The sequence below is a fragment of the Archocentrus centrarchus genome, chromosome 14, assembly GCF_007364275.1.
Source record: "Archocentrus centrarchus isolate MPI-CPG fArcCen1 chromosome 14, fArcCen1, whole genome shotgun sequence".
NCBI lineage: Eukaryota > Metazoa > Chordata > Actinopteri > Cichliformes > Cichlidae > Archocentrus > Archocentrus centrarchus.
This window is the reverse complement of record NC_044359.1, coordinates 14,074,875-14,087,111: the sequence shown is the minus strand read 5'-3', so window position 1 is coordinate 14,087,111 and position 12,237 is coordinate 14,074,875. Positions and strand designations below refer to the sequence as shown.

The 12,237-nt window shown below is 40.1% G+C and overlaps 2 protein-coding genes across 3 annotated transcripts; one reads left to right on the top strand and one right to left on the bottom strand.

Annotated features, from left to right (window-relative positions):
- Positions 1 to 2,453: 2,453 nt before the first annotated feature.
- LOC115792494 (uncharacterized) lies at positions 2,454 to 5,490 on the bottom strand. 2 transcript variants are annotated; one of them, XM_030747048.1, is made up of 5 exons: positions 5,351 to 5,484; positions 4,445 to 4,520; positions 3,868 to 4,062; positions 3,703 to 3,779; positions 2,454 to 3,401 (listed from the first exon to the last, which is right to left on the bottom strand). In XM_030747048.1, the coding sequence occupies exons 2-5, from the start codon at positions 4,475 to 4,477 to the stop codon at positions 2,918 to 2,920; spliced, it is 789 nt and encodes a 262-aa protein (XP_030602908.1). In that variant the 5' UTR covers positions 4,478 to 4,520; positions 5,351 to 5,484; the 3' UTR covers positions 2,454 to 2,917. The 2 variants fall into 2 exon arrangements, with proteins under 2 accessions (XP_030602908.1, XP_030602909.1); XM_030747049.1 differs by lacking the exon at positions 4,445 to 4,520 and having other exon boundaries at positions 5,351 to 5,490.
- A 132-nt stretch (positions 5,491 to 5,622) lies between these two features.
- Positions 5,623 to 10,199, top strand: LOC115791970 (myosin-9-like). Its single transcript, XM_030746282.1, has 2 exons — positions 5,623 to 6,926; positions 10,177 to 10,199. Exons 1-2 carry the CDS (start codon positions 5,795 to 5,797, stop codon positions 10,197 to 10,199), a joined length of 1,155 nt encoding a protein of 384 aa, XP_030602142.1. The 5' UTR covers positions 5,623 to 5,794.
- The last annotated feature ends 2,038 nt before the right edge of the window (positions 10,200 to 12,237 follow it).

Genomic DNA, 12,237 nt, shown 5'->3' with positions numbered 1-12,237 from the left:
GTCTTTTTTTTTTTGTAAATACAGATAATTACAGCTGTAGATATTTAAAGCAGTAAGTATTGGAATTTTATTTATACTCTATTCTATTTATTAATAATATTTGAAAAGGAAGGCAAGATTCAGCGAATCCTGATTTGAAATCGACGAGTGAATTCTAAAAAAGTAAAGAGGTAGCAGAAATATAAACCTACCACTAAACTTTTTAAACATTTTTATAAAACCTTATTTTAGGGGTAAGAGGTAGGAGATTCTATAAATGCAGCGAAATTGAAGTTAATTTAGAAAATGCTTCAAAATAACTGCCACAATCACTGCTCAGAGGTGTTTCAAAACAGTTTTGCTGATTATTAAAACTTGACTCACCAGGACTTTATAGCACCACTGTCCATTTTACTGTCCAATCGTTTAGAGCAGTTCAGCTTAGGGGGGGGGTATGCATGTCCAGCACACTACTTTTCTAGGGTATGCGCCAAATTGCTTGTGCTTGTTGATCAGGCCTAAAGTTGCGACACACCAATTTGCATGTGAGGACCGTCAGCTTCTGTAACGAGGTGAGAATTCATTATGTGCTCTGGAGATGTTTTCCAACTAATCTGATCATTTGCAGCTAATTGGCATCTTGATCAAATGTCCATGAGCATTGTGGTATTTTGCCTCAGGGAACCTTATCTGTTTATAGCGAACACAAAGTAGAATAAAGGGGATACTGATAACATTAAAGGTGTTATTATCAACACAAAACACGTATTTAATGGTATGATTATATGTGAGTCCACTTTTGAAATTGCTGTATTGTGTTTCTTGTCAGATAATCTTTACTGAACCCCAGAGAGCATTGTGTGTATGTAGGTCAGTTTTACTCTGGCTCTGAGTGTGGAAGTGCAATTTTCCTGTAATTTTCCTGCACATTTATAGGCCAAGAACAGTGCACCATTTTTCAGGTTTGTGTTTGATACTCACATGGTAGCAGTGCAATCTGAACTGTGGTCAGTAAAAAGAGAGCAAAGGAACTCTGGAGGTTTCTCATCTAGAAGACTCAGGACCCCCTGGAATATGCCTGCTCAACCCCCTCAAACTAGAAAATCTAGACATTCCCCTGGTGTGCTGACACCATACAGACAATTTGTGGCTTTCATATGTAGTGGATATCTTATTCATGTATGCATATAAATTAAGAATTGTAATAAACAGCTAAACTGTCACAGTGAGCCGTATTATTGCAACATGGACAAGTTTTCTTGCCACTTTACTGGGGTCTCAATGCATCTGGCTTACGCGTGCAGAAGTGCAGGCTTACCTCCCTGAGGAATTTAAAGATTTCCCAGACACTCAGGTCATCCTAGACTGTACAGAGCTGAGATGCCAAACACCATCCTCACCACTACTCCAAAGTGAAATGTACTCCTCATACAAATCCCACTGCACTATGAAAGTTCTGGTTGGCATAGCTCCACATGGTGCAGTGACATTCATCTCTGATCTGTATGGTGGTTCGGTTAGTGATAAGGAGCTATTCAAGCAATCAGGCATCGCTGAGAAGTTGACCAAAGACATGGCAGTGATGGTTGATAAGGGCTTTCTAATCAGTGACTGCTGTAAGCGCAAAGTGTACTGTCCACCTTTACTGTCTAAGCAGAAGCAGATGCCAGCATACCAGGTTAAGGAGATGCAGGCCACTGAGGGTACATGTGGAGCGAGTCATTAGGAGGATAAAACAGAACAACCTTTTTGATGGCATCATCACCTTATCACATGTCTACAACATCAACCAGCTGTTTGCAGTGGCATGTATGCTTTCAAATTACCAGAACACAGCTTTAGCTAAAAAATGGGTTAAGTGAGCCACAAGACACCAGAATGCAATGCAAGTAGCTTATTGTCACCATCCTAAAATAAAGGCTTAATTTTATTTTTGCCTAAATCATCAAATTATTTTTAATATTTGGTTCAGTTTTGTTTTTTGAAAAAAAAGTTACTTAGGCTATTATTTTAGGAGGGTGACTTTATGGGAATTGGCCTGCAGCTGAAGCCACTACAGTCAGCTGACAAAATCTAGTTGAGTTCTAGTTATTGATAGTTCTAATTTTTTGCAGATGTTTAATATTAATACTATATTATGCTACTGTGTTTCTATACATGTTCCAGAAAATTATCTAAATTATAATCTTATTTAAAATCTTGTTAGTCTTTTTTTTTTTTACATCAAACATTTGTCATTCTCTTCACTTGTGAAAGTTTAACTACATCAGTATGGGGTTGTTTGTCCTGAATATAATACAAACTCAATATCTTAATTTGTTTTAAAAACTCAATCAATGCCATTTCTAGAATAACAGTTTATTTCACGCAAATGTAAACTGTTGAAACAAATTCATAAAATGTTTAAATAGCAAATAAAATGTAATTGTTACACAAGCAAACCTGAAGAATCCTTTTTACTCTTATGTGTTCAGTGTTCATTTTTCAGACACAGGTATCTTGGCATATATGTGTAGAAAAAGAAATGGTCAGCTTGTTCTCTGATTGCTCTTTGCACCTCTGCATCTGTGTATATTCTCTGCACAAGGTAGTCCTCCTGTGTTGCACCACTCCATCCCGCTGATGAGCAGTTGTCCTTGTACCTGCCAGTAATATGCATGGCTCTTCTTTAGTGCAGGAGAACCAGAGTCTATTTGTACATATTTGCAGTCAATAAAGTTTTGTACATTTGGGCATTTGAACTCAACAAGACCAAACTGGGGGTATTCATTGGGGTCAAATACAACACCATCAGGAGACGCAGCAAGCCAGGGGGCAGTGGGGTGAATGACTAGACCGCAGGGTGAGTAGTTTACATTCATTAGCTTACTGTACTCAGTTGCTATTGCCGGCTCCATCTCAGCACCTCTCCTCATGTCTGCTGTTTGCCTTGTTCCCTTCATGATGCGCTCGGCAGAGCTCTGGCCTCTGACATGTCACACTTCGCGAAACCTGGAGGCACTCTGGGCCTGCGGAGAAGATGCCACTCAGAGCTGGAACTTTGCTCACGTGTAGCTGCTTCTGTTTTCTGAGCCATTTCCAGAGTTACAGACAAGCTCTTGAGACGTAGGAGCTCCTCTTCTGAGCACACAAACGCACAGTCTAATGGCAAGATGTCGAAACCCTCCAGAGGCAAGTGTGGTGTTGGTGGTGCATCATGGTGTAGTGTGATGTACCGGGATTTCAAAACTGGCTGCTGATATGATAGAACACTGCCCTCCTGCACCAGGCCAAAGGCACTTTCCACAAGGGGCTTATCAGGTCTCATGTTCATCGTGGTCACAAGTGGCCTGTCCTCAATTTTAAATTCTGCATATGCCTCTGTTATTCTGAATATGCAGGGATCTGGTAACGGACCCACCATGCCTCTATAGAATCCACTCCTAAAGGAAAAACATAATGATAACAATACAAGGGACACAGTTATTATATTGAAGTAAAAATGAAAAAAAGTGTGAAACAGTGCATATGTTTGAGATTGGGATGTATGTCTAGATATGTGAATCTGTGAATAACTGTAATAATAATCAGCTGCCTTCTCATATGTAGTGTGTTAAACAACACATATGTAAATCAATACATATTCTGAACTTATAAAACTTGCTTCTGGCATATTATATATGCATGAACAAATACACATATGCATTTGACACATGGGAAACCAAATTTTAAAAATCTACTTACCGTACTCCAGTCTGGACCATCCTATTTGGTACCGGCTTAGTGAAGACCATAGAGTTGATGGGTCCTGGCTTCACACCCTAACATAAGACATATTTACTATGGATGGTTCTACTGTCTATATGTAAACATGGACCAATACAAAAACTTTAATCTCATTTAAATTACCATTGTGCGTGGCTTGTGGCATTGCTGTTCAGATTTGGTGCAGCTATGGACAGGAGGGACAACAGGCACTCTGAGTTCTGAGTAGTGTGCTGTTTGGAAGAGCAGTGCCACTGTGTGATTGCACATAACAGTGCCTGCCACACAGGAGCACCGGCTATATGTCAGCGCCACTGGTGATGAATCCAGAAGCTTAATCTAAAAAGCACAAGAAAGAAAATTAGAAATTAACATCACTTTCTGGAAAAAGAGCCAATAGGAGCATGGTTCAGTGTTATGGTTACTGACCCAGGCTCATAAAACAGGCATACCCTCCTGAATGCTTAGTGTTGCCTTCTCTCCCTACTGAAAAAAATCTGATTAACCATCATTGATAACTGAAATAGCTTTGGTGTATAGTATTAACTTAATGTAAATTTGTTTCTGATCACCCAAACACACATTGATCAAATGACCTGACCAGTCAAATTATTTGTGATAAAGCAGGGAGATAAAACATTCAAGATGGTGGGCCTTTAATAATGAACTGAACCGAACCCCATTGAACGGGGTGAACAACATTACACTGCTTCCTGCCTACACTTAATCTGTGTGGTGCCTCACTCTTCCTCATTGACCTGTAGCACCAGGCTCTCACGCTGACCTCGCCTGACAACCTGTGTTTATTGGACAATGAATAAAGTCACACATGCAAGTCCCGTTAGTGTTTCTGCATTACTCACGTTAGCACTTAAGCATATGGCACACAGTAAGATTAGCATTAAATAGCTAACTATTTACCAATATTATAATAATGGCTAACAGCAAGAGTGACATTAGTTAACAAAACTCCGTCTATACTTCAGGATAAGACAAAACATTAAGAACGCATTTTCCTCCCTCAGTCACAAAGCGAAGGTCCGTATTTTTTTCACCACAGATGTTTATTCAGCACACAAGGTACCGACTTACAACACCTTTACAGCACCCTGTAACACCATAGAACACTTTTGCCCGCTTGTGAGCTAAGAGAAGGGTTTTCTTCAATATTCTTGTCCTTTAACTCAGAAAGTCTGTTTGAGCGATCCGTCTTCTTAGCGATACTACTTCTACCGTTTTTACCAGCCGTTTACACCAGCTGTTGCGTTGCAAAGCCAACGGGAAGAGACATACAGATCGTGCACACTTCAGCGTAAATAATTAAAAATTGTAAACTTATATATCCATAAAATTTGATTACTTCTTGTGATAGAACTGTAATACAATCAAACACAAACATTTTAAAACGAAATTAAACTTAACAATAGTAAATTAAATACACCACACTAAGACTCTTTGGTGCCACACAGTGGTCACTGACAAACACTGCACAATTCAAACAGGATGCCTATAGCGGCAGATACAACGCATGTTGCGAGGTTATGTAGAAAATTACTATTGAATGAAGCACATAGAAGCTTAGCTAACGTTAGCAAACGTTACTTTGCGGTTTGTTGTTTTTTCTTACCTTCATAGTTGTGTATATATGATGCAGCATATAATTTAAATCCTTTATCCAGTTTGCTGGCTGGGGCTTTCATTGTTCTGCATCAGTGACATTTAATTTTGGGAGCTGTTGCAAGCATCGGGTGTAGAACGTCGCCATTTTCAACCGGAAGCGATGGAGCCGCATCGCGCCGAACAAGGAAGCGATTGTGCAACCGCCTGTTCTTAATGGGCGGGGCATAGAATGTTATTGTGAGCAGGGCCAGTTCCAAACTTAAAAGGATCAAAGACGACTTCACGGTGTCAAAGAGCCCAGACATTATAAAGGTAGAGCGTATACGGCATACAGTCACATAGTACCCATAGTCAAGAGCGATTCACAACGCATTTTGTTCTGCTACAGACAGCTGCAAAACCCGCGATTATCTGATTCAGTCTCTCACACTAGCTTTGTTTCCAAGCAAAAATGAGCAATAAGCAAGAAGAAACAGAATTTGTGTACACTTTGCCACAAAGTACGCTTCACAATCTCATTGTGATTCAGAACGCCCTCAAAGAGACTTTGGCTGAAAATGCCATCTTAAAAGAGGGAACCAACAGAGCCAGAGAGCAAATCAAAGAGCTGATGAACAACAGAGCCAGAGAGCAAATCAAAGAGCTGATGAACAGTAAGTCTAGCATGCAATCAAAGCTGGACCAATACGAGCTTCAAGTTAAAAATCTAAATGAAGCTCAAGAAAAACCCAGTGACTTGGAACTGGAAGTGAAGAGCCTAAAAGAGCAGCTTCAGCAGAGGGACAGCGAAATCCTGAACCTGAAGCAGGAGAAAGAGATTCTGTCCACCAAACTTGAAGGTCTTCAAAAAGACCAGATCACTCTGTTGAATGAGGGAACACGCAGAGAGAAACTGGAGCAGGAGAAGCAAGCTCTCGAGGAAGAAAGCAAAAAACTCCTGGACGAGCAGACGTTGGTCTATGAAACAAAAGAAAACGTTAAAATGGCCATCGTAAAGTTTAATGAAGGAAAGAAAAAATTTAAAGATGGAAATAAAAATTTCAAAGAAGAAAAACCACTGGAAGAAAGTCTGCATGAACAGTGTCAGGAAACTGAAAAGGTGAGTGAGGCAGAGAACAAACTGACAGAAGTGCAGAAAGAACTGGAGGACAAGAAAGCAGAAATCGCTGAGGCTAAGAAAGAAGCTAAAGAGACAAAGGATGAATTAAACAAAGTGCTGATAATACTGGATGAGCAAAGGAAAGTTATAGAAGACAGACAGAAAGAAAATGAACAGGTAAAGAAAGAACTGACAGAAGTGCAGAAATCTTTGGAAGAGAGTAAAAAAGAAAGAGAGAAGGCAAGGAAGGATGCTGATGATGCAAAAGATGAACTGCAAAAAGCATTAGCAGAAGAGAAGAAACAAAGTGAACAGACAATGAAAGAGTTAAAAGAAGTGCAGAAATCACTGGAAGATGAGAAAAAAGAAATACTAGAGATGAAGAGTGAACTAGCAGAACAGGTAAAGAAACTGGAAGAGGCCCACAAGAATCTGCTGGAAATGCAGAATTTGCAGGTTGCACAGTCGAACATGGAAAACGACTGTAATAAAATAAAGAAGCTGCTGAAGCAGAAAGAAGAAATAGAAAAGAAACTGGTGAAAGCCAAAGAGAAAGAAGCAAAGAAGCAGATGAAAAAACGAGAAGAGGAAAAAAGGAAACTGCAGAGAATACTGGAAAAAGAGGCCAAAAAAATCCAGGAAATACAGGAAAATAAGACAAATAAAGAGAAAAAGCAGGAGCAGAATCCAAGACGGACAAGCTGCTTCTGGTGGTGGTGCTCCTGTTCAGCTCCGGCTGAGGACTAGCTTCCCCTCCTTCCCTCCCAATTTCCCCAATTATAATGCCCCCCTTCTCCTCCTCTCTCTATATTGTCTACTATCCCCCCTCTCCTTCCTCTCTTTTTCTCTTTTCTTTCCCTTCACCCGCCCAACCGGTCTCGGCAGATGGCCGCCCCTCCCTGGGCCTGGTTTTGCCGGAGGATTCTTCCTTTTAGAAGGGAGGTTTTCCTCCCCACTGTCGCCAAGTGCTTGCTCATAGGGGATCATTCTGATTGTTGGGCTCTTTCCCTTTCCTCTCTTTTTACCTACAGTACCAGTCAAAGGTTTGGACACAATTTTGTGAGCATGTCCAAACTTTTGACTGGTACTTTACTTTGATTGGAAAGGACCCTCCTTTCCAGCAGCCTAGCATAGACCTTACCGGGATGGCTGAGGAGTGTGATCCCCCGAAAGTTGGAGCACACCCTCCGGTCTCTTTTCTTAAAAATGGGGACCACCACCCCGGTCTGCCAATCCAATGGCACTGCCCTAGATCTCCACGCGATGTTGCAGAGGCGTGTCAACCAAGACAGCCCTACAATATCCAGAGCCTTCAGGAACTCAGAGTGAATCTCATCCACCCCAGGGGCCCTGCCACCAAGGAGTTGTGTAACTACCTCAGTGACCTCACCTCCAGTGATGTTCAAGTCATCTTCCTTGTCCCCAGACTCTGCTTCCACCACAGAAGGCATGTCAGTGGGATTCAGGAGGACATCGCATTTCAGGCAGAGGTCTAAAAACTGGAGCAAACATCAGCATGACCAGCATGTGTCAATATGTATGTTGCATATGCCATCCATCAATCCATCCACTGTCTTCCACTTATCCTGTTCTGGTTCAATCCCACAGTCCAAAGAACAGGATAAGTGGATATTGCATGTGCATTATTTGCAATTGAACATTGGTACCCATCTTAAGGGGAAAAACAAACAAAACAAACAGATGAAAACCACTAATTAAAGTAGTAGTTCAAGGGTACAAGAACTCCGAGAGTGGTGCCACCAATAAAAGATATTAGGAACATGATTTTTCCCACATTGATATCACAGATGCCTCATTTATCCACACCATTTCCTGTCTCTTGCTTCATTCTATGGGATTGATCAAAAGCAAAGGCAATCGAAAACTCTGACTGTGCAACCTTAAAGTTATTAAAATACACATTCAAGTCTCCAAAGGATAGCAGGCTGTGCAGATCAAGGTTATTACAGTTACCTAAAACCTGAAACTGGAGGTGAAAAAAACATTCTAAATAAAAACTAGACTAATCGATCCTCCATTATACCAAACAGAGCATGCTCCAAGGACAGTGGACCGGGTGGAGCTACCAGCTCAGGTGACGCATCACAGGTAAGCTCTATAACATGTGTAGCCAGTATTTATATGCATATATTAAGAAAAAATTGAATTTGGAGCATGCTGTGTGAAATGACATCATTTCAGTACTTTTCTACTCGTACCCACAAACTTGAATTCGTGTCCACACAGAAGGGAAGAGTTTGTAGTCGAAGAAATTAGAGTTGTATTCACAAGACTTTGTACTCACAGCTTTTAGATTCATACTCACATAAAAAAATCCTAATCTGCACAATTTCCCAGACTCACATATATTTCAGCTGAGATTTAGGTACAAGAATTTTATTGACATACAAATATGAATGTTAGAATTATGCACACATCCTTTTGACAGTTATGGTGTATGGAGTAAGCTCCATACAATTTTAAGTGGCTGCATCTGTAGGTCCAGATGCTCTCACCTCCTCCTTCCTTGTTCATCTTCTCCTGAGGGTGCTTGGCCGGCCGGAGCACCTGTTGCTCGTCTTGACCTAATGCTGCATACCTCCCCGTCAGCTCTGAGCTGGGAGAGAAGAAAACAAGTGATATTATAAAGAAAGGAAAGGGAAAAAAGAAACTAGGGAGCTGTCAGATAGTGAGACACCTGGCCTGTCAGAGTTAGGAGGTATACGTATGTATGTGTGTGTGTGTATACATGCGGAGGGTTAGAGATAAAATGCATGCATAACACTGTATTTATTGTATAACATTTTATATCACATTATCAGTAACAGCAACTGCAATAAGCCCAACTGTGAAACCCAGAATAGTTTTATGAGGAAGTCTATAATGTTTTTCCTGATTACAACTTTTTCTGCCAGATATTAAATAAAGAAAAATATATTCTTTTGCTGACTAAACTATCTAGAAGGGACTTATTCTCATTTACACTGCCATATTTTAATTCCTGGACTCTACTAGAGTAGCTTTTCATGAGTCAGAGTTCAAAATAATTTGTCTTCTTTGTTAATCTTTGTCTCAGTTAAGCTTTCTTAACCACCACCCCTTCCTTTTAATGCAGTTGTCTTCTGAATGGCTACCCCTCACAAACAGAAGATTTGAAAAGTAGATGGGTGGGTTCTCTGTGCTTACAGCCAATGCTCTGTGCCTAAGATGACCATAATAGGGATAACCCCTCTGCATCGCCTCTTACAGAGCCGAGAGCAGAAGCAGTTGTCTGAAACAATGTTTAGAGCTGAAGCCTGAGCTTTTATACTGACCTCATTATGTGAAACCATGTTTAATATGAGCATCCACCAGTGTTACAGTATAGAAGAGAAAAAAATGAGAAGCACATTAGGTCCACTTATCATGTGCAGTGGGTGCACAGTCTGCAAACACACATGCAGACGCAAAAAGGTTTGTGGTTTTTACAGCTCAAGTTTACATTAGTGACAAAGTCTTAGTAAATAAGAGGGTTCTGTTCTCCAAATTCCCCACGTACATTGTTGACTTGTATTGTTATCAAGTAGTAGGTTCTGTTCACAAAGCAGTTTTGTTTCATTTGGATATTCTGCAGACAGGGTGATGGAGCGGGCAATATAGCTTAAAAATGATTTCACGATATTTCAAGAAAATTTGCAATAACGGTATTTCTGACGGTATTGAAAAAGTGAACAATGTTTTATTGATGCTTGCAGGTGGCGTGAGCTACTTCTCCTAGAAGCAGCCTGAACACACTTAATCTCATCTGCCCTTAGAAAGTAAGCAGGGTCAGGCCTGGATAGCACTTGGATGGGAGAAGCTTTATACACCTTGAGATGACTGTTTGTTATGATTTGGTGCTATATATATATATATATATATATATATATATACTTCAACATGAACGATCTATTCTGTTTTCAGGCCCAAGCTTATGGCATAGGAATATAGAAGCAACTCATTCAAAGAGTAGACTATCATCTTTAGATGTCAACTTGATCTTGATCAACTTAAACTTGATATTTAAGGCTAGACTAGTAACATTTAGTTCATTTGGAGTTTCTTTCTAATATCATAGGGTCTTTACCTTATAGTATAAAACACCTTGAGGCAATTGTTGTTGTGATTTGGCACTATTTAAATTGAATGGAACTGAACTGAACTGAATTACTCATTGTGCCAGTCACTGCGGTCTTCTTTTCCTCTTTTTTTCTTCTCTCTTTTTTTCCCAGGAGGTCAGGTCTGTCCTACTGTCACTGCAAACTTTGCACATCGCTATTGCTGCAGTCTAAAGTTTGTTTGGGGCCCCCAACAGTGACCCGTCTGCCCTTGATTGCAGATTCAAGAGAACAGTTTCAATGATGGCTTCACTGGACCTGAAAATATTTAGGCTGTGCAACTCTGGAAATGGATACTGTGATAGATGTTCTTCAGCTTCACAAATGAGTGAACAACAATTTGCTTGTTAATTCTAGCACTCAGTTATTTAATGTGCTTCCATTTGAAAGACAAATCTCAACAGAGAAGTAGTACTGAGCAAGAGAAAACTCTTTGGAGTCAGGGTTTTATGTTTTTATTGTTCTGTTTGGCACCCACAGCAGTAAGACCATGTTCCTTCATTGGGAGGTTTCTCACATTGCATTGCTTTGTTTTATACTTTTTATGCATCATTCCTCTGCCCTCTTCTTCTTTCTACCTTCTTCCTTTCACCCTCTATCTTTTCGGGGATGAAAAGCAGGATATCAGCCCCCCCCCCCTCTCTTTTCCAAAACCAGTCACTTGCAGACCCAAGCAGCGAGAGGGATTATCCCTCCATTTCTATTAGTCACACACTCATAAGCCATGTATCACTCCAAAAGCTTTGTGTCAGCAACTTCACATCAAGAGTGAGAGAGTTCTCATTATTGGCGGATTGAGAGGTTTTAGCTCACACAGAGAGCACAATATTCTGAAAGTTGTGTCGCGTTTGAAGCAAAACGCGTTTCACAGATTACTACACGGTGTTTCAACTTTCATTGCTGCTGTGACTCCTTAATTGGTCCATTAGTTGAACTTACAGAGTTGCTGTGCTGGAAATGTTAGTTAATTACAGAAATGTTGGAAATGTCTTTACAAAATACATTTGCACGGTGCATTTATGGGTGATATAATGGTAAAATTGCTTTTCATTGGTAGAGCAATCATAATGCTGTTTGTGACAGTTATTAGGAAAAAAAAAAGCACATTGACGAGTTGATGAGAGTTCTTTATTCACAGGCTTTTAACTACTGTAATCCTGTTTCCACTTTCAACTACAAGATCATGCTGAGCTTCTACAGTTTCCCTCGTCACAGTTTAAAAGAAGGAGCAATCTTGGCAGTCGAGGACAAAGCTGAGAGCAGTTTCGTTTCTTTTAGTGCTCTGACCTTGAGTGATGATCGTAACAGCTCAGGACTCAGGAGAGCAGGACTTTTTTTTTTTTTTTCCCTTTCACATATCAGTTCCCCTCTCATCAGCTCAACATCTGCAGTTTAACCAGATCATACTACTAATCTGGACTACTAAATATTACCTGTACTTGATTAAACAGTGACAAATATTAATGTTTTTGCCTCATTAGTGCAAAGACTTTTTTTTTTGTTTTTTTTTGTTTTGTTTTCTAAACATCCATCTCTTTAAGATTTGCTCAGTATTCCAACTTAGAGCCAATAAGCCTCCTTAACTTTACAAGCATGAACTATTCATTTTAACATTATAAAAACCATACTGATCAGTCACATTTACTCAAAGAAAAATTA

What these genes read in the sequence shown, in the direction of transcription:
- LOC115792494 (XM_030747048.1), bottom strand. Translation starts at nt 4,477, where the DNA reads ATGAGGAAGAGTGAGGCACCACACAGATTAAGT. An exon ending in GCCACAAGCCACGCACAATG is followed by an intron (nt 3,780 to 3,867) that starts GTAATTTAAATG and finishes GTCTTATGTTAG; the next exon opens with GGTGTGAAGCCAGGACCCAT. An exon ending in ATGGTCCAGACTGGAGTACG is followed by an intron (nt 3,402 to 3,702) that starts GTAAGTAGATTT and finishes TTTTTCCTTTAG; the next exon opens with GAGTGGATTCTATAGAGGCA.
- LOC115791970 (XM_030746282.1), top strand. Translation starts at nt 5,795, where the DNA reads ATGAGCAATAAGCAAGAAGAAACAGAATTTGTGTACACTTTGCCACAA. An exon ending in GTCGAACATGGAAAACGACT is followed by an intron (nt 6,927 to 10,176) that starts GTAATAAAATAA and finishes TGATGCTTGCAG; the next exon opens with GTGGCGTGAGCTACTTCTCC.